Source organism: Nicotiana tomentosiformis, chromosome 1 (assembly GCF_000390325.3).
Source record: "Nicotiana tomentosiformis chromosome 1, ASM39032v3, whole genome shotgun sequence".
NCBI lineage: Eukaryota > Viridiplantae > Streptophyta > Magnoliopsida > Solanales > Solanaceae > Nicotiana > Nicotiana tomentosiformis.
Genome location: NC_090812.1, coordinates 21,151,235 through 21,172,952, shown reverse-complemented (window position 1 = coordinate 21,172,952; position 21,718 = coordinate 21,151,235). Strand labels below are relative to the sequence as shown.

General features: G+C 38.3%; 2 protein-coding genes across 4 annotated transcripts; one reads left to right on the top strand and one right to left on the bottom strand.

The window, feature by feature from the left end:
- Positions 1–498, top strand: LOC104087461 (uncharacterized). The gene has a single exon (XM_009591935.4). The coding sequence runs from the start codon at positions 1–3 to the stop codon at positions 496–498; it is 498 nt and encodes a 165-aa protein (XP_009590230.2).
- A 478-nt stretch (positions 499–976) lies between these two features.
- On the bottom strand, positions 977–10,905 carry LOC104087455 (DExH-box ATP-dependent RNA helicase DExH9-like). 3 transcript variants are annotated; one of them, XM_009591928.4, is made up of 15 exons: positions 10,803–10,905; positions 10,416–10,709; positions 9,900–10,100; positions 9,592–9,810; positions 7,253–7,591; positions 6,832–6,936; positions 6,499–6,609; positions 5,690–5,940; positions 4,615–4,738; positions 4,249–4,531; positions 4,014–4,168; positions 3,097–3,246; positions 2,753–2,985; positions 1,825–2,089; positions 977–1,506 (listed from the first exon to the last, which is right to left on the bottom strand). In XM_009591928.4, the coding sequence occupies exons 2-15, from the start codon at positions 10,683–10,685 to the stop codon at positions 1,228–1,230; spliced, it is 2,985 nt and encodes a 994-aa protein (XP_009590223.1). In that variant the 5' UTR covers positions 10,686–10,709; positions 10,803–10,905; the 3' UTR covers positions 977–1,227. The 3 variants fall into 3 exon arrangements, with proteins under 3 accessions (XP_009590223.1, XP_009590222.1, XP_009590224.1); XM_009591927.4 differs by having other exon boundaries at positions 10,416–10,844; XM_009591929.4 differs by lacking the exon at positions 977–1,506 and adding an exon at positions 2,213–2,294 and having other exon boundaries at positions 1,902–2,089; positions 10,416–10,844.
- Positions 10,906–21,718: the final 10,813 nt, after the last annotated feature.

Below are 21,718 nucleotides of genomic sequence, written 5' to 3'. Positions count from 1 at the left end.
ATGAAGTTAACAAAAGCAATGAAGAAGCTCAAGTTCTGGTCAAGGAAGAAGAAGAAAAAGAGAGCTCCTCTTCTTGAACAACCACCATCACCGCCACCACCATTGCTCCCCTGCTATTATCAATGCCCGTATAATTACTCAATTCAGCCGTCAGCACCGCCCTTGCCACCTTGGTTCGAGTACGAGCAGCAGCAATTACATGACTCCATTTTCACAACAGAGCAAGGTTCAACTTCGACATCAGAAAATCTGAGCCAAACTCATGGTACTAATTCGCAGCACTCCTATAATGTTAGTGAGATCAATCAACCAAAGCCAACACCGTCGGATAATACTTTGCCTCAACAGTATATGGTTCCGAATCCAGTGTATGGTGTACCTGTGACAACAGAAGGCAGAACAGAGAGAGCTGGAGGAGCTTTTGGGTGTGTGATCAATTTTGGAGCTCATTTATTCAGGTGTTTCTTTCCCTGTTTTCATGTTCGAGAATTGAAGTAAGCCGTATGGAAAGCATATAATATCAGGCTACCATTTCATTGCAAAATTGAGTTTCCTATTTCTTCTATATTAAAGTTATTCAGGAGTGATTTTTTTATCGACTTAATCATTAAGGTCAAGTAAGTTTGAAAACATAAATGGATGCAAGGTTGTTTTTTATTCATGAATGTGACTGTGAGTGTCATGCCTCAGCAACAAAATTTCCCACCTACACATATGGTGTATTATCACTTTTAGCCCGCGCCAGAAACTATATACGTTCCATAGCCGAAAAAAATTATAAAATTTATATAATTTTTGTATATAGCACACAGAATATATATACAAAAAATATACATTTTTCGGTTATTATTTTAAGAGCGGCTATACATTGTCATTTTCCCTATAGATATCTCTCCCTCATTCTTACTGAACATATATGTCAAATTATGTCTTAGCTCTATGACATTGAATAAAATGATTTTTTTGGGCAAGTAAATGAAATGAATTTGTATTTCATATAAAAGGAAAAATCCAGAAAATTGACAAAACCGAAACAAAATCTGACTCTATGCAGTTTGGCTTAATTTGTATATCTAATAAACCGACATAGTTGGTTTGGTCTCGATTTACATAAAAATCGAACCATGAGCACTCCTACACTTGAGTCACATAAATAGTGGCATCACCTCCACCTAACCTAAACCTCTGTATATGGACACCATTGACGGAAATGCCTCAATTTTATATCTACAAATACAGAGATGCTGCAAAGACAATGTCCCTCTTGATCTTGGCTACAGCCTCTTTAAATTTTGCCTCATGCTCTTCATCCCCAACCTTTTGTGCAGCTAGTATAAGCTGCTGAAGAACTTCCTCCAGTCTCCTGATAGCCCTGATTAAACTGCCCTCAAACACCTGAGTAATCTCCATTATCTCATAAAACTTAGATCCTGTAGCCCACGCATAGACAGCCTCCATGATATCAGGCCGGAATGAACTCACAAAGTTCTCAACGTCTATTTGGACCTATTGAAAGCACAATGGAGTTTAGACAAAAATGGTAAACAAGAAAGTGATACTTTGCATCTACAAGTAGTTGCACTTTTGGTTGCAGATTATGGAGGGTCTTCGGTAATAAGTTTCTCAACTCACATTAACAATTGAATCAGATTCAACAAATTAAACTCATGTTACTAATTCAAATCACTGATAACGTAGAAAATGTTTAATAGAGTCCGAAAAACTGAAAGTTAGATAATAACCCAATGACATGTTCATTCAGCTATTGTATTTAATACCTTAATTATCAAGCTTTATCAGCATAATTATTCAGATGATGCATACCTTGCTCTCGAGCTGAACTTTTGCAACCCTTCGAGCTGTATCTTGTAACTGCGCAAAGAGCAACTCTAGCTCTTCCCTGGGCTTCTGAGTATCCTGAAGCTTTTCTTGCCACACAAAACAAGAGAGAAGAGTGACAAGCTCCTCGACTTTAATTTTCTCGAAGGTCCCATTAAACATCAATTCAGTCAAGGTCAACTCATCTGCGCTGCTGATTAAACAGGCAACATTCCCTTTAGACTCCAGGACATCCTCACTTGTGATGTATCTGCATGATTCCCAACCTCATAAGCACCTTCATGCAACAGACTGAAGTCATAGAGAACAAAAGAATTCTGGGGGTAGAAACCATGAGAGAATACATAACATGATGAAGAAGCAAGTACCATACCAGACAGAGGATCCAAAGTGCATGTCAGAAACATAGATGGTTCAATAACTCCGCTGAGGTCTCTTTTGCATTAATGTTTATCCTAAGTTTTAAAAAAAAACATTTGCCACATACAAATAGAATTAACAACAATTATTTGCATGGTTTTCTCTTAAAAGCAGGCTACTTATATGTAGCTCATAGTCTACACTGTCAAATCCAAATATACCCATGAAAGTACCAGATATCAAAGGAAAAGGATCTGAATTGGAGTAAATATTTGGGAGGATGGGCTCATTACAACACTAGAAGCATTTTATATGTTTAGTACACCTTTGAAAGGGTAAAACAAGTTGGCAATATAATACTGAAGAAAAAAAGGAGAAGAAAAAATAAAAAATAAAAAATAAATAAAGCAGCTCAACTGTTAAAAAGTTTCAGTAACTTTATAAGAGGAAACAATAACAATACGAACAGCATGTTCTAATGCAACTTCAAAGAAGAAACACAGTCTGTCTGCAAAACCAATATAAGGTTGGTAAGATAGAGAGGTGAATATACCTGAGTCTCCTGAGAACTCTTTTCCTTGCTTTAAGTTCATCTTTGAATGCTAAGGCTTTTGAAGTACGCATTGCTCTCTTAATTGATCTGATTTTGCCAGTAAGTTCTTTCTTCTTATGCAAAACCATAAGCTTTTCTTTTATGAGGGGAGACGTTGCTATCTTGTGCTCTTCAAACAGACTCTCCAAGGCTTCAAGCTTACTTGAAGCCTTCCTGTACGTGCTACTTTGAACCTGCAAGAACAAGCATCGAATGAACACCAAGCTAATATGCCAGCCGATTAATACCAGCAAGTCGGGGGGGGGGGGGGGAGAGAGGGGAGAGATATTAGCTCTGCTTTTGACCTTCATGTCATCTTCCGGGTGTAAGAGAGGCATGCCCTCTCTTGAAAATCTATTGAGAACTTCAGAAACCTTCTTTAGTGTATTTTCTCTAACTTCCGAAGGCAAAAGATCCTTTGGTATCACAAGACGGACACTGCTCAAACTATCAATCTGTCAATAATTTGTTTAGCAGAAAATACATCAGGTACACCAACAAGTGAACAACAGGTCTAAATTTAATTTGCATGAACGACGTTGTAATTTAATTCTCACTTTCATGACCTGCTAGAGAGCAGATACATGCAACACATGATTAGAATGATTAGCATTCAGATGCAGAAAGAGAAGGCAGAAAAATTAAAACGAAGAAGTGGCCACACTGCAAAAGTAGAAACAGGACTTGGGTGTTACCAGAATGATTAGCAGTTAAAACAACATCTACACCGTAACTCCATCCATAATAGTTTGGTAGTAGTTAAGGTAATACGGGAGAATGTAGATCAAAATAACCTGATTTAAAAGGTGTAGCAGGAATGTTCTTTTAATTTTTCCCTTTTTTTATAGTAAGGTTGCACTGAGAAATGACAAATTACCAAGACTACCGAATTTGTTCCAACAATATATTGTTACCTTTCTCAAAAATATGCACAGATGAGTATCAAGAGGAAATTGCAGATCTATTTGTACTTTAGCACCAAGAAAGAATCAGCTATGCTTTATCTAAGTAGTTTTTTAGTTGAAATGTAATTTGTGAAGGACTTCTGCAACTAAAATGTGGTCTGCAAGTCGGAAACCTACTATCTCTCACCAGCACAGGCATAGTTAACTCTATCCAGCAAGGCTTAGGCACAAGGGAAAAATTTCCCTAGCATCTTAACTTAATAAATTTAATGTATCATCAGATATTGCTAGCAGCAAAATATGCATAAGAAGCTTACCTGGGACAAAGGAAGAGAAACAACAGCTGGTTCCCCAGCATTCTTCAACGGGACAATTTTAATCGTCTTTCTACCAACCTCATCCTTCTGCACTATACATCTCGTAAGTACATCTATCGTATAGTTCGCATCCTCCGGTTTTTTGTTTGCGTCATCTGAACATAACATTCGACTAAAGGTTAAGAATCTAACTAGCAAGAGAACCCAACTACTGTCCAATTAAATATCATCTCACCTTCAGAAAGACCTTTCACCCTTTCAAAATTAATTATTACTCCCCATGTGACCTCTTCTTTGATGGAGAAGGTTGGAACATCATCATCAACCTTCGTACACTCGATGCATACAAGCCTACCAGGTTGCAAGAATGGCAAGCAATATTTTGGAGATAAAACAATGTTACGTACATCCCTCTTTAAGCTCTTATATTGTTCTAGAAGACTATAGTATCTCTCAAGGCTATCTTCTTCTTCAATCACAATTGAGTCTCTCTCCTCTTCAAGAATTTTTGCTTGTTTCTGGCAAGAAAACGGAAAAAATAAAAACAAAACCTAAAAGAACTTTAGGGAGAGGGAGCCAGGAGTTGAGCCAATTGACAAACCTCAAGATCAGGAATTGCACGATCTGCTTGAAATTGATAGAACGAGTCCCGGAGAAGATTTTTAGGATCAGCATCTTTACACCGTATTTGATTTAAAAGCATGTTATAGCTTAAATGGAAGGCACTGACATACACAAACAAGGAGTCAACACAATGTTGGAAGTAATACGATGATTAAGAAAACTTTTGTCTGTGTGTGGTGGGAGATAGGGTGACAAATAAGACAATGCTGAAACGGCGGTGTTCATCGATTTAACCAATTATTCATTTTTTAGTAGTGTCAAATAGCTGCATAGTTGTCGACAATGCATTATTTGCAGTCTAGATATATACATGACATAAATATTAATCAATGTCTTTTTTTCCTTTACGCACTGCTTCTTAATGGAAAAGAACATATTTCTGATCCTCTAAGAGGAAGAAAGATATTTTACTCAGGGTGTTTGGAAGATAACTACCCCCAAAAGGTAATTTGTTTCAGCTTGACAGCACTATATGAAGCATGTTTTGACTCGAGATAATCTCAGCAGAAGGAACATACCCATTGTTAACAGATGCTACGTGCCAACAAAGTATAGAAACCAACAGTCACCTCCTACTACACTGCTCAGTTGCTACAGATATCTGGAACACACTCTTTTCGGTTTTTGGACGAAGTTGGGTCATGCTAAGGATGCCTACATATTCTTGGAAAATTGGTAGATACATCAGGACAATCTGGAATTTTTTTTTTTTTGAATGGAAAATCTGGAAACGCTTTGTGCCTGTATTTTTTGTTGTGTCAGGACAGAAAGGAAAGAAGAGTTTTGATTGAATATCAACTCCTAATCAGACTCTCAAGGCCAAGTGCCTTCTATTTCTATATAGCTGGAATAATTTCCCCCGTAAACTCCCCTGACACTTTTTTGGACTTTGTAGCTCCTTATCTTTAGCATAGGGCACATCGTAATGGAACTAACAAACTCACTTTTGTTCTTACTATCTTTTGTACTATTTGCATCTGCTCGATGCCTTTAATGAAACTACTTCACCCAAAAAAAAGTTTTTGACATAAATGAGTAGTCAAAAGTGGCACCTGTTTAATGCATCAGCACTTCCTTTTAGCATGGATTTCGCTGTAGGAGGTTCAAGCTTCTCATCAACCATAAGGATGCAGATCCCACGTTCATCAATCCCCCGACGACCAGCACGACCACTCATCTGAATATACTCACCACTGGATATCCACCTAAACTTGTCTCCATCAAATTTGCGAACATTTGTGAAGACAACAGTTTTTGCAGGCATGTTCAGACCTATACTGAAGGTCTCTGTGGCAAACAAACACTGCAAGAAAATCACATAAAGCTACATGATCAGAATTGAGCTTAGAAGAGTCTCTTACGGAAGATAAAAGTATACTTCAGTGCAACTGCACAAGTATCTGTGTATCTATGACTTCAGAGGTACTTTAAGATGAGGTAAACAAATCTGGAAAAAAAAAAGAGATGATATATATTCCTCTGGCACCTTCATAGAATGATGACAGAAGTATTTCAATGGAGAGGCTTAGCAGGCATTGAACGCTTAAACAGGAGTGTCGATCCCAACTAAAACAGGAGAGTGGTCAACTATGAACAAGAACTTTCTAGCCAATATAGAAGGCAACACTAATAACCAAAGCATCATTCTATCACTTAGTTGAGTTATTAATACATCTGCATAGAACATTCTAATCTACTCTATAACTGCAGAAGAATTTCAGGACATAAGATAAATATATCTTTAAATGCAAACATAAAGTTAATCAACTTCTTGGATTGAATGAAGTCAAGTAGTAACATAAAAATCCTTCTCCTAATAGGATTAATTCTTTGAAGCAATTAAAAATTATTTTCTCCCTACCTTGATGAATCCTTCTTGGAACAGGATTTCAATCACTTCTTTCAATATAGGAAGCAAACCAGAATGATGCACACCAATTCCACGTTTCAATAGGGGAAGCATATTTGAAACCTGCAATGTCAATTATCAACAATCAGTCATTAGTAAGAACTCTTTCCAAACATCAAGAACATGAAGCAATAAATTTATCGCATAACTGAACCATCCCAGGAATACATGGTGGGGAAAGAATGGTAGTACTTAGTAGGAAAAGAATCTCAGAGTTTCACTTGTAACCACATATAAAATCTCACCTAGGGCAACTATAATAAAAAATAAATATAAGATGCTTACCTGCGGCAGCTTTTTATCATCATCCGATAAAATGTCCATAGCACTCCAAAAAATAGTTTCAATATTCGCCTTCTCATCATCATTATTAAGATCCATTTTAGCCATCTATTTCCATATTGAAAAGGCAGAATAGTTAGCGCATTAAGCAAGACTTAGACAGAAATAGATGTTCTCATGTGCCAGCAAACAAGTACATATAATTCTACACAATGGAAAGCTGGTTCAAAGGTGGATGGAACAAAATATACTTCTACAGAATGAATATCATTTCAAAAGTTGATGGCATGTTCTCTTCTCTCTGAACCAGATGAAAAGGGGATATAACAGAGAAGAAATTAGGAAACTCGTATGTTGGTTTACCAACCTCACACAGAATAGCCATCTAAGAATTATTCGCTTCAGCAAAAGACACAAAACATACCTGCATTGCTAGAAATTCACATTCTCTTTTGCTGAAGCTGAAACATATTACAGGATCATATTGCCGCTGAATAATCATTTTAACCATCTTGAATATGTCACTATCTTCACCAGATTTGCCAACAACCAGACCCTTCTGCCACTTGCCGTTCTCTCTTTTCTTATCCCCTTCATTGGCTGGAACAAGAGCATTCAAAGCTTTCTGAAAACTATCCTCACGAAACTTCCCTTTTTCATCAACCACTAAGTATAATCCATCACCACCAGAAGGAAATATATAATGCTGAAGTGGTGTGGGTCTGTAGTCCGTATAAACAATGTGACATGGTTGCTGATGGACCTGCACTATGACAAATCAGGTTAATATCCAACCATAAGATTCATAAACAGGTTAAACTTTCTGAAATTAGTATCTCATCAAAACAAGGATAATTCAAGATCAGTCTTTCTTAGTGGTGAACTATTTCAATAATAAAAGCTCTCCTCATCGTCTCCCATTGTGGATAACTTGATACCTCAAGTCTGGGCTGACCAGAATAACTGGTATACAGCTATTGATTTGCATGCAGTGTCACAAAGATTCATGAGACATGGGTCTCCTGAAAGATAGGGAAAGAGAGGCAAAGAATTAGAGTAAACCCCCTAAGCTTCTACCTTATTTAAGTTTCTTTTGCAGGTTTCCAGGATGAACTAATGGTCCAGCTGTACCTAGATAATGGCCTTGTGCCCGTATGCCAATCTTTAATCTACAACTCTTTGATTGGATTCTCTCTCAAAGCATCACCCTAGAATCTAGATTAGCCCATGCTCCAATGTATTTATGTTCTTCACTAAAGGGAAGTGAGGCCATAAATGACCATCATATACTTGGGCTCAATCGATACACATCACATAAAGTACGCATAATATAACAGGCAAACGTTCTATTTTTCCTAATTATAAGTAGCAGGCAAAGATTACAACATTTCTCTTAAACCTTGAGTGTAACATCTCGTAATCAAATAACAGGAAAAAAAATTAGAGGATGTCACACTCAAGATTTTAAAAAATATGCTAGTTCACTGCATATCATATAGCAATCAATAATCTACACATCAAATCAAACTAAATAGGGATTCACAATAAAGCAAGGTTTAGAGGACACAAGATAGAAACCAAGCAATTTAGGAGTTCAACACTGACTCATGAACACCATAAATGTCAGATTATTTGAATTATTGATGAAACAAAGCCAAATCTTCTTCACCCTTAATACATAACTCTAACATGTCCCCACATATCCAAAAAAAACGTGCCACCATCCTCCATATCTAAACACGTGCAAAAACTATCTACTTCGTGAAGCAGTTAATTAAGGAAGCAAGATTTGTTTTTTTATATTACTTTCAAGACTTGAGCAACGTCATTAAACCAAACAAATTCTTAAACAGAAGACCAAAAGCAATCAAGAAATACCATTACTCCAATTACTCCCTCCGTTTCAATTTATATGACACACTTTCCTTATTAGCCTATTCCAAAAAAAATGACATATTTCTATATTTGAAAATAATTTAACTTTTAACTTTTCATTCTACCCATTTCACAAAATTACGTGAGAGAAAGAACCTCTTGGTGGAGTAAAGTCCCCCGGAGGACAGAATAGCACTTCTTAGTGACTAGTCGGCATGGCGTAAAGTGAAGATTGGGTGGAGTAGAAAAAATTCCCTTATGGGGTATTCCGAAGGTGTAACCTAGGCCTGACTGGGTCTTTGATTTCAGGACCATTTCTCGAAAAAAAAAATCTTGCAACTACGAAAACCTTCCCTTCTTCAAGCTCCGTCCCTTCTTTCAAAAATCAAAAAACAACGCTAACGAGCAAGAAAACAGATGCGCTAAGGCGCAACTTCATTCCTAGTGCCAGTCAATCAAGATTCGCCATCAAGAGAGGGAAGAGCCTTGACTTTAGGTTAGGCCGGTCTCATCATTCACGCAATTCCCCCGTCCATCGATTGATCACGCGAGTACGCATCCAGACTCGCTTAGTCCATCGCTGCTTGGCTCTACTTCAACCCTTAATGAGCAATTTTTATTGCCACACAAATGTCATGACCCAACAAAGCTTTTACCCCTTCATACTACAAGTGTCAAAAATCTTCCTTTTTTTTTTAAACTCCATACCAAGTCAAATTACCTCATATAAATTGAAACAGAGGGAGTATATCCTAAGAATCACTCAAGTAAATTTTCGGTTGTTGTCATTAATATTAAAGTAGGACACCCTATCCAAGAACATATCAAATGGTTTCCAGCATCAAGCATGCTAATCAATATCAATGTGTTTATACAAGTTATTGATACCTTTGCAACCCAATCCGCAAACTCTTTAGCATTCGGCACCGTGGCCGAGAGGAACACAAAACGAGAATTTTCCGGGGCCATAACAATACTTTCCTCCCAAACCACGCCTCTTTCTCTGTCACGCATGTAATGTACCTCATCAAAAATAACCCAAGCCACCTCCCTTATAACATTTGATCCGTTGTACTGCATACTACGCCAGATTTCTGTAGTCATTACCTGAAACCAAATCACGCCTTAGCCTACTGAAACCCCAGCATGAATAAGATAATTTATGAGCAAATGCATCGAACAAAAACTGGGCATACCAAGCAAGAAGCATTAGGATCAATCGTGACATCTCCGGTCATCAAGCCCACATCTGAAAACTCCTCTTTGAATTCTCTATACTTCTGATTACTAAGAGCCTTAATTGGTGAAGTATATACTACTCGCTGGTTATTCTTCAGACACATGGCAATCGCATACAATGCGACAACTGTCTTTCCAGCTGACGTGTGTGCTGATACCTACAGACACAACTTCAAATTCAGTCCCACCACCATTAAATATAAGATAATCTAACTAAGATGTATGTGAGATAAGTGTCAAATTTCAGAGAATCTGAAAAAAACTGTAATTTGCCCTAAATGACATTATTTGTTACTCATGATACGGGCCGAATAAAGACCCCAACTAATTCGGCATTTAGACTTATCTTGATTGATTGATTAATTCATACAATCCCAAGCAAGTTGGAGTTGGCTATATGAATATATATTACTGGCTGCCAGCCTGCAGCATTGATTAAATTAAATTAACTATTGAGTAAAATGCAAACTTACCATGACGGATTCACCATTATTAAGGCAATTGATAGCTTCGGATTGAAAAGGGTCGAGGGTAAAAGGGAACTCCTTAGCAGGTTTTGCGTCTGGTTGAGGCAAAGTTGAAGTTGAAGCAGAGGGAACATAGCCTTCCGGATATGATACATCATGCACACATGCAACTGCCTCATCCACTAAACCATTTTGTTTCATCTGTTTACTTGGAGGAGGTATAATATTACCCTCATTATTGGACAATTCTTGCGACTTCCTCTTAAAAGAACCCATCTTTCACTATTATTAATCCACAACCTAAAGCAATTCAATCAAAGAAAGCCATATTCAGTCAATGAAAACCCTAAACGAACATGTACAAAATAAGAAATCAGAAAGAGTGAGGCAAACCAAGGGCGGCTCTAGGGTAACTTGCCAGCCCCCAAATAAGTCATCATATAATAGTATATGTAATTTATATTTATACAATTATTGATAAAATATTTTAAATTTTAATATTTATTTAAAATTTGGTAGATGTAGGATTGAATGGGTTAATATGATAAACACTAAATTAAATAATATATTATCTTCTCGTCAATTCTATTTTTCTTTCTTTCTTTTTTTATATTTTTTACTATTTTACTTTTTAATTTCAACTTAGATTCTCTAAATTAGCTTCTTTTTTTTGTCACTTTTTATTGATCCACACGACAAGAGCGGGTTACTCTATTGGTGAACACCTTCCACTTTCAACTAAGAGGTTGTGAATTCGAGTCACCCCACAAGCAAGATGGGAAGTTTTTGGAGGGAGGGAGCCGAAAGTCTATCGGAAACAGTCTCTCTACTCTAGGGTAGGGGTAAGGTGTGCATATACACTACCCTCCCCAAACCCCACTAGTGGGATTATACTGGGTTATTGTTGTTATTGTTGTTTATTGATCCACACATCATTAGGCAAGTTCCTTTGTATCTCATTTTTTTTAACTAAGAAATCTCAAAGACAAGTATGGTAAGGTTCAAAACACTATCAATAATAGGCTCAATCCTTTTATCATTTTTACTTAATGTTATATGATGGGTTTAAAGTATCTTAGAATTATGTTTTGATGATCTAACAAACTTATTGTTAAGAACCAGATAAAGGACCTGATGTACACTTGGTATATATCTCTATCAATGGACTCAAGCTAATATGTGTTGTATGACTTCAGATAGAAAAGAACCAACTCAAGGACCTGATCCCTTGGAGCTTCCCTGACAGCAGTACGAATTCAACTCTACAATTGGAAAGTGACTGCCTGCACTGTACATGCTACAGTGCAGAAACAGTGCAGCAGTCACTTCCCATTGGGAAGGACTTTTTACCAACCAAGTGCTTACATCATCCAAGTGATGTCATCCAAAGGACATTAACAAGAAGCATTACAACAAAAACATAACTTGAACACTCTGTGAATTGATTCAAGTACTCCAGATCTGATAATCAAGTATTGAAATCACAAGTGCATCAAGAACAAAGTACAACACTACTACGGACCAGTTCCTACAACAGGTCTTTTGTATGTCCTTAGTTGAGTTGTAACTTTGTATTTGTTCTTCATTATAATTCCTACTTTGCTTATTTAGAAGCTTTAATTAGGAATCTTGGAAAACCATAAACCCTTAGTGTTTGTGTCATGACTAGAGTTAGTCATGAGTTGAAGTCTTTGTAATAGGTGTATTGCAAAGTGGCTTGTAATAGATGTATTGCAAGTTAGTGAGGGATTAAGAGTATAATTCCTAGGTTGCAATAGGTTGTAATCTAAAGATTGCTCAGTAGTGAAGTTGAAATCCTACCAGTGTAGGTCGTAATTTTTTATCCTCTTGAGCAGGGATTTTTCCACGTAAAAATCTCTCATGTCATTTACTTACTGGTTCATTAGCTATTTTTGTGGGAACTGGTATAGGACCAGGTCTCTATACAGTTTGGTGGACTCATACATTCTATCAATTGGTATCAGAGGGGGTTCTTTCTTAAAGGTTAACACCTAGAAATGATCCTCATCATGGCTGCTCCACCAAACTTCGAGGAAAGACAATCAACCTATAGACCCCCGAGATTCAACGGCCAATAATATGGCTGGTGAAAAACTAGAATGCATGACTTTATAATGGCAAAAGATTCCGAGTTGTGGGATGTTATTTGTGATGGTCCATATGTCCCAACAAAAAGGTCGGAGACCCTGCTGTAACAATGCCAAAAAATAGGAAAGAATACAATGACGCGGACAGGAAAGCAGTGGAGAAAAACTTTCGTGCCAAGAAGATTTTGGTGTGTGGCACAAGACCTGATGAATACAACAGGATCTCAGCCCATCAATTCGCCAAGAAGATATGGGAAGCTTTACAAACAGCACATGAAGGAACCACTCAAGTAAAACAGTCAAAGATTGACATGCTCACCACTGAGTATGAGCTTTTTAGAATGAAGGATGATGAATCTATTCAAGACATGCACACACGATTCACGTCTATCATAAATGAGTTACACTCGCTTGGTGAAATCATCCCAAGGAACGAGCTTGTGAAGAAAATTCTTAGCGTTCTGCCCAGCTCCTGGGAGAGCAAAGTGAATTCCATTACTAAAGCCAAGGATCTGCAAACACTGACTATGGACGAGCTGGTTGGAAATCCTAAGACCTATGAGATGAAGAGAAAGAAGGACATTGAAAGAAGAGAACCAAAGAAGGACAAGAACCTGGTACTCAAAGCTGAAAACAATGATTCGAGTGAGGAGGATATCGATATGGCATACCTTACCAGAAGGTTTCAAAAAATAGTTCGAAGGAATAGAGGCATACCAAAGAGAGGCAGTTCCAGCAAACCAGAGAATTATGACCTCTGTCATAAATGTGGAAAGCCAGGGCATCTCATTAAGGATTGTCCTCTTCTGAAGCAAGAACATTTCAAGCACAACTCTGATAAAGCAGCCAAGAGGAACCCGGTTCCTGACAAATGCTTCAAAAGAAAAAAAAAATAGCTGAAAATGTTGTGAAGCAAGCTCTTGCAGCATGGGGAGACTCCTCCAGTGAATCAGAAGAAGAAAATGATGCAGGTGATAGTTCCACTATGGTAGTTAAAAATGAAGCAAATGAATATGACTCAATATTTGCTTTGATGACTCAGTCAGACGATGATGAAGATGATGACAATGATGAGGTAAACTTTAGGGATGTTTAGAGGAATCTGAAACCCTACTCTCCCAAGAAACTCATGTCATTAGTTAATGTCTTGATTGATGCATATCATAGCCTTGTGAGTGATAAGGATGCCTTGACCATAGAGTTAGGAGATGCTGAGCAGACTAGAGATGACTTAGTGGTTTGTGTAGTTGACCTGAAGGAAACTATAGAAAATCTGAAAAATGAGAAAGAGGTTCTAACAGAAAAAATTGCTAGTGTAGAACATGAAAGGGATGATTTAATGGTAGTTGTAGTTGACTTGAAAGAAACCACAGAGAACTTTAGTAGAGAAAAGAGTGCCTTAGTAGAGAAAGTTGTCATTACTGAGCAAGAAAGAGATGATCTCTTAGTGATAATCGTAGACCTAAAGGAAACAATTGAGGGACTTAAAGCAGAATATAGGCCTGGAAATTCTGAAAAAGGGGAAGGAAGTAGCTAGTGAGGCACATATTAAACTTGAAAATGAGCTGAATAATGTGAAAACTAGTCTGTGTGCTGAGCTTGAGAAAAATAGGCAGCTTCAAGCAGAATTGGAGAAAGTAAAAAATGATCTTGAGAAATCTCTTAAGTGGACCTGGTCCTCAGATGCTATTACTGCCATGTACTTTAATAATGGTAGAAACAAGCAGGGAATAGGGTTCCAAAGGGAGAAAGTTCCCTATAACCCTCATAGAAAGTACGTCATTGTACCTAATAACTGGCTTTGTACCCATTGTGGGAACAATGGGCATTTCAAGGAAAATTGCCAAGCCAAAGTTCAGTCTGTTCAGAAAAACAAAGTTTTTGCTGAAAAAGTAACTACTAGAAGAGGACCAGGTGCCACTCACAAAAAACGCATGTTGCCTGTATGGACTAGAAAAGCTCTCATTCATCCATTTTCTCATTACAAGGGACCCAAACTTATTTGGGTTCCTAAATCTAACCCTTGATTTATTTGTGCAGGGAATAGTGAAAGGAAGCAATCAACAATGGATTATGGACAGTGGATGCTAAGAATATGACTGGGAATACCATGGACTTCCTTCACTAAAAGCCTTGTAAGGAGGGAATGTATCCGTTGGAAATGGGAAAAAGAGGTACATTCTTGGTGTTGGAAAAGTTGGAAAAGTTGGAAAGTCTCTCTCACACTCAATTGAGAACGTGTACTATGTAAATGGTATGAAGTATAGTCTCTTGAGTGTTTCTCAAATCTGTGATAAAGGAAACAAGGTGGAGTTCTTGTAAGAGGTGTGCACAGTTACTAATCTGGTAACTGGTGAAGTGGTACTAGTGGCCAAAAGATACAAGAACATCTACGTTGCTGATTTCGAGTCCCTACAAAGTGGTGATATGTGCTTCTTGAAAGCAGTTGATGATGATGCAGAGTTATGGCACAGAAGGATGGGACATGCAAGCTTCTCTTTTCTGAACAAGCTGATACAGAAGGACCTGGTTCGTGGATTGCCATATACAAAATTAAAAGAGCACAAGTGTGTGATGCATGTGCTAGAGGAAAGCATGTGAAATCCTCATTCAAGCCAAAGAAGGATGTCAACACATCAAAGCCACTTGAACTCCTTCATATGGATCTGTGTGGCCCTATGAGAGTGACAAGCAAAGGAGAAAAAGGATATATTTTTGTGATAGTAGATGACTACTCAAGATTCACTTGGACACTGTTTCTCAGAACCAAGGATGAGACCTTCGAAGTATTTGTAGCCTTTGTCAAGAAAATCCAAGTGAAGATGGAATCAAAAGTGGCTTGCAACAGATCCGATCATGGAACAGAATTTGACAATGCTAAGTTTGATAAATTCTGCAGTGAAAATGGCATCACTCATAACTTCTCAGCTCCAAGAACTTCACAGCAAAATGGAGTTGTAGAAAGGAAGAACAGAACCCTTGAAGATATGGCCAGAACAATGCTTATTGATAGTGGGATAGCCAAAAACTTCTTGGCAGAAGCCATAAATACAACCTGCTACTTGGTGAACATGTGCATGATCAGATCCTTCCTGAACAAAACTCCCTATGAACTGCTCAATGGAAGGAAGCCCAAGCTGACTCACCTAAGAACATTTGGGTGCAAATGCTATGTTCTCAACAATGGAAAGGATCAGCTTGGAAAATTTGACGCCAAAAGTGATGAAGGAATTTTTCTGGGGTATTCCTCTCAAAGCAAAGCTTACAAAGTTTACAATAAAAGGACTTAGTGTGTGGAAGAAAGTGTTCATGTAATCTTCAACGGGACACTTCCATCTGGTGAGAAGAGCAACAGGGATGATCAAGACAGTGAGCCACTGCTGGTTCCAGGAGAGATCACTGACATGGCAAATGGAAAGGCAGATATCATGAGTTAAATGAAGTAGACAAATGAAGACAATGCAACCTCTTCCTCTCCAACTTAAGAGGAACCAGGTACACACATGACAACTACTGAAGCTGAAGAAAGAGTAGCTGATGCAGTTCAAAGTACCCCACATGCAACAGAAAGAGGAATTCAAGGGAATCATTCAGGATTACCTAGTTCCTCCACTAATAAGATTCAGGTTCCAAATTGGAAACACAAAAGCTCTTATCCTCTCGATAATATAATAACCCCCCTTGATTATGGAGTCCAAACTAGACAAAAGCCAAAAATTCACTTGCCTTCTCAGCCTTCCTCTCCCAAATAGAACCCAAAAATATTAAGGAAGCCTTGAAGGATGCAGACTGGATCACAACTATGCAGGAGGAGCTGCTTCAATTTGAAAGGAATAAAGTATGGCACCTGGTACCTAGACCCTCAGATAGAACCATCATAGGAACTAGGTGGGTATTCAGGAACAAGCTTGATGAGCATGGAAACACTACAAGGAACAAGGCAAGGCTGGTTGTCCAAGGTTACAATCAGGAGGAAGGGATTGATTATGATGAGACTTTCACTCCAGTTGCTCGTATGGAAGCCATCAGAATTCTCATTGCCTTTGCCTCACATATGGAATTCACCTTGTTCCAAATGGATGTCAAAAGTGCATTTCTGAATGATTTTCTAAAGGAAGAAGTCTATGTTAAGCAACCTCCAGGTTTTGAATGTCATAAACATCCTGAATATGTGTTCAAATTAGACAAGGCACAGTATGTTTTAAAGCAGGCTCCTCGAGCTTCGTATGAAAGGTTGTCAAGGTTTCTCTTAGAAAATGGCTTTACAAGAGAAAAAATTGACAACATTCTATTTTTGAAGAAACGAGGAAGGAACCTGCTCATTGTTCAGATATATGTTTATGATATTATCTTTGGGGCGACAGCTGACTCACTTTGTAAGGAATTTACAAAACTCATGGGAAGTGAGTTTGAGATGAGCATAATGGGGGAGCTGAATTTTTTCTTTGGTCTTCAAGTGAAGTAGTCCACGAAGGGAACTTGTATTAGTCAGCAGAAATATATCAAGGAACTTTTGAAGAGGTTTGATATGAAAGCATCAAAGGTGATTGACACCCTCATTGCCACTGCCGCCAAGCTAGACATGGATGAATCTGGCTCTCCTGTAAATCAAACATTGTATCGAGGCATTATTGGATCACTCCTCTACCTCACTTCCAGCAGGCCAGATATTGTATTCAGTGTGGGTTTATGTGCAAGGTTTCAATCAAATCCCAAGGAATCTCATCTAAAAGCTGCTAAAACGATTCTGAGATATCTTAAGGGAACACAGGACCTGGTTCTGTATTACCCTTAAGGTGACAACTTTAATCTTGTTGGTTATGCTGATGTTGACTATGCAGGTTACCTTGTGGAGAAGAAGAGCACATCTGGAATGGCTCATTTCCTAGGATCCTGTCTGATTTCATGGGGTACAAGGAAGCAAAATTCAGTAGCTCTTTAAATAGCTGAAGTAGAATATGTTGCTACAACGTCCTGCTATGCTCAGCTCTTGTGGATCAAACAACAATTGGAGGATTTTGGTGTATACACTGACTGTGTACCTCTGTTATGTGACAACACCAATGCACTCAACATGGCAAAGAACCCGGTCCAACATAAGAGAACCAAGCACATTGATGTGAGACATCATTTTCTCAGAGACAACGTGGAGAAGGGGCTTATTTGCATGAAGTTTTGTAGTACAGAAGACCAAATTGCAGATATCTTCACCAAAGCTCTAAGCATGGAACATTTTGAGAGAAACAGGATGGTACTGGGGTTAATTAGATGCCCCTGCTTCAATTTATCTTCCTCCTTTTGGCATCATTAAAAATACACAAGCAAGTAATCAACATAAAGAAGTCTAGTCCAGCTAACTCATGCCACATTTGTGCACACAACATGATAGAAAAGAAAAGCAGAAAAAGACAAGCATTTAACAACAAAAGAGAGTCTTCATTGAGTTTTATAAAACATACGCCTTTGCCATTACAACAAGGCAAGTTTGGACTATTGAAAGCGGGAGCAGTACATGTGAAATCCATCCACATCACAAAAAGGACAAAAACAACTACCACAAGTCATCAAAACAAAAGATGGAAACTTGACACTAGTCACTAGAAGATTTTCTTAGGGGGCACTAGAGGAGGAAGGCTTGGAGGAGGCAACAAGAGTGTTGAGAACAAGGTCAATCCGAGTATTTGTGGACATTTTCTTTGCGAGCAGTTTCTCTCTCAGGTTCTCCACCTGTTGCCTGAGCTCAGCATTTTCTTTAGACAGACGAGCAACTTCTTCACTTGATGAACTAGAGGGTTCTGGTGCTGCTATTGCCTGACTAATCTGAGTCTCAAGAATGGCGTTCCTTGCCTTCAGCTTCATGATCTCCTCTGTGGCACTATTCTGGGCGTTGATTAGCTGTGAGATCGTCGAAGTGCTTCCCATTCCTCCAACATTTTCAATACATTCACATTCCTCCAGTGTAGTTTTTGAGAAGGTTTGTTTCCTGGTCCCCATCTTGGGATTTCCTAAGGGTACATCAAAGAACTTGAAGACACACGCGAGAACCTTGTTAACCAACTCGAACAATAGTTGGTATACAGGAAGCAGAGCCTTCTTGTGTACCCGTTCCCCATGCTGGACAACTTTTTCTTTCACAATGGCACGCCTAAAATTAGAGCCACAAGCACCTCTCACATATGACAACCCTTTAGATGGAACCTTGAGAATGTCCCCCAACACAATAACACCCAATACCATATCCACTACATTCACTAAAACACATATGTGGTCATCTTCAATAGTGAAGAGGTCGGCATAGAAGCTTTTGACCTCATCCTCATATACGTTGGCCACATCCTCTTTGAATAGATGGCCCCACTGCTTAAATTCCACCATCTCAAAAATTTGGCTCATACCCGCCATTTCAGAAATCTCTAGGTCAAAAGTGCGACCCCACAGTACCTTTTGATGTCTCAACCTTTCTTGCCCTAGTACACTTACACTTTTTACCTTTTTTACAGAACCGGGTTCCCCAACAGCTTCCAACTTCCGTTTGCCAGACCTGCCAATGGACTTTCCCTTATCACTTGATTTTACCAGAATATCATCATCAGACACAGATTCTTCCTCCACAACTTGCTTAGACTTGACACTACTTTTCACAAACTTTTTACTTGGTTTTTCAACAACTTCCTTTGAAGCACTCTCAACAGATTGTTTCTTTTTCTGAGATCTCTCAACCAGGGAACTTGGTTCCTCCTGAGCATCCTCATCCACCTTTACTACTGGAATATTTTTGTCACACATAATTTTCCCTTCCTTCATCAGCCTTTTTTTCTTCTTCTTGCTACTCATTCTGCTTTTCTTCAGGGCAGACTCAAAAACCTCCTTCTTTTGCAACCTTGTGGTAGGTCGCTTAGAATGGGGCTCAGGAGTGACCACAGGCTTTCTAATCTTGAAGCGAGCACTGAGAACCACATCATCCTGAGCATCCTCATCACTAGGTCTCACAACAGCAGGGATAGACTCCAACGGCTCATCGTCAAAGTGAGGAGAAGGAGCAGGGTCAAAGCTGACCTGGGAAGATGATTCCTGACCTGTTTCCTCAGGGATAAGATCAGGTTCATCAGCAGGGTTCCCAGTAGCTTCTTCATGTGCAGGTGGTTCAAAGAGCACCATTGTTCCTTTTAATCCTAAGAGCGGAGTCCCTTCCCCTTGAGACTCAGGCATGGTATAAGGTCCTTCATCCACCAGTCCCTCAACATCAATGGCCAATATATTTTCAGCGGCCTCTTTTTCCTGAGACTCTATGGGAGAAACAGTGTCCAAGACTGTAGAACTTATGAACTGATCAATATTTTCCTCAAAACCCTCTTTTTCTTGTTGAGTTTCACCCTCTTTTTCATCATTGTTCTAGTTTTTGAGAGTATCAGGCAACAGAGAAGAAACAGTGTCGACTTGTGAGGCTTCTGAGTCCTCAACACTTAATGAAAGAATATGGTCTAATGGAGTGGTGAGAGAGACAAGAGGTGAAAGGGAATCATGTTTGGATATATCGGTGTCAATAATGGTGGAAGAGGGGATTTTTGGTGGTGTTTCGAAGGTGGCAGATGAGTCGAAGATGTTACCTTTCAAGGTGGGTAGGGTAGCTTGCTCTTCAGCCATGGTAGATAGTTAAGTTGAAGATTCTGGAAGGATGGAGAGAGGGAGAGAGGGATGATCGTTCAAGGTTAGGAATGAAGGGGTTTTAAGGAGGGAAAGGATAATTATGAGGGAAGAGATAAACGGGTTCTGAAACGGCGGTAGGTTTGTGGGAAGATGCACCGTTGCATAGGGAAGTGAAAAGATTTGAAAGAAACGACGTGATATACAATGTCTGAAAAGGTGGATGACGTGGCAGCTAGTTTTGTTTCTTTTGAGATACGCATGAGAAAAACACAAGACTACTAACCTGTGGTACAAGAACTAGGTTCCTGACCGGTCTTTTTTAAAAAGATTTTCAACTCTCTTTTGCTGCCCATGCATTATTCCTTCAGCTTCTATAATTATCATGCGTGTCTACCTGCAACGATATAGAAGTGAGTTAAGCTTGGCCATAAAACACTTTAGCTAGATTTACATGAATGTAATTTTCATAGCCATAGGGAAGGAAATCAGGTTCTCAATTTGGGTTGACTATATTTTTGTATAGGGGGATTTCAATACCATATGACTTGTGCTTAACCCACATATTATATGTTGTTCTCTCACCACTTTTTTTGTCTCAATATTATATAAATTTTATGAAAGAAATTTCACGGTCTTTTAATATATTTTAGTTTTAAGCCACCAATTCCGTTGAGCCGCCCTCATTAATGATCAACAATTATTTATAGATCATTGTCCCATGAACGTGTTATTCAACCAGCTTCATTCATATTTGGTAACTAAATAACACGTTCACTGATTGTTGTCTTATCTTAATTGAGACAGGGGATGGACATGTGGCTCAAGTAGGAGACTAGTAAAGCTTTAATTTAGGTCCCCAAAATTTTTTAATAGTGAATTTTATGGTTTTATTTCAAGTTAGACAATGTTAAAATTTGCAAAAAAATACAAAAAAAATTGGACAAAATAAAGAAAGACTATATACTCTTTAACACTAAAAATATTTTAGAACTTTGAATTAAATTACTTAAATCTTCATATTAGTAAATATATTTTTTTATAACAATATCAAAGGTAAATATATATATATCAAAGGTAACATATTGAAAATACATGTCTAACATCTAATTTATTCAAGTTACCTCTTACTAATATAAATGATAATACTACTATGTGAAGTTAAAGGTTTTATCATTTAAGAATGTTATACTATAAATAACAAGTATGAAAAAATGGCAGCACTAACTTTTTTCTCCATATGTGTGTATATGTACTAATTAAAAAAGTATCAACATCAACCTAGTAGTAATTCCACTAATGGGGTCTGGGGAGGGTAGAGTGTACGCAGACCTTACCTCTACCCGGGGTAGAGAGGCTATTTTCGGGAGACCCTCGGCTCAGAGACAAAAGATCTGTAGCAACACAGAAACCAGACCAATAGAATCAGCACCGTAAGAGACAACAAATAAGTGGAAGGGCAATAAGTATGTCAATAATAAAATTGAAAAATAAATTATGGAAATAAAAATCGTGTGATGAACAACAACCGCTAGCAGACCTAGACCAAACTCTATC

Coding starts and splice junctions, on each gene's coding strand:
- LOC104087461 (XM_009591935.4), top strand. CDS start 1: ATGAAGTTAACAAAAGCAATGAAGAAGCTCAAGTTCTGGTCAAGGAAG.
- LOC104087455 (XM_009591928.4), bottom strand. CDS start 10,685: ATGGGTTCTTTTAAGAGGAAGTCGCAAGAATTGTCCAATAATGAGGGT. Junction 9,811..9,899: donor ATCCTAATGCTTCTTGCTTG/GTATGCCCAGTT, acceptor ATTTGGTTTCAG/GTAATGACTACAGAAATCTG. Junction 4,532..4,614: donor GTGCAATTCCTGATCTTGAG/GTTTGTCAATTG, acceptor TTTTCTTGCCAG/AAACAAGCAAAAATTCTTGA.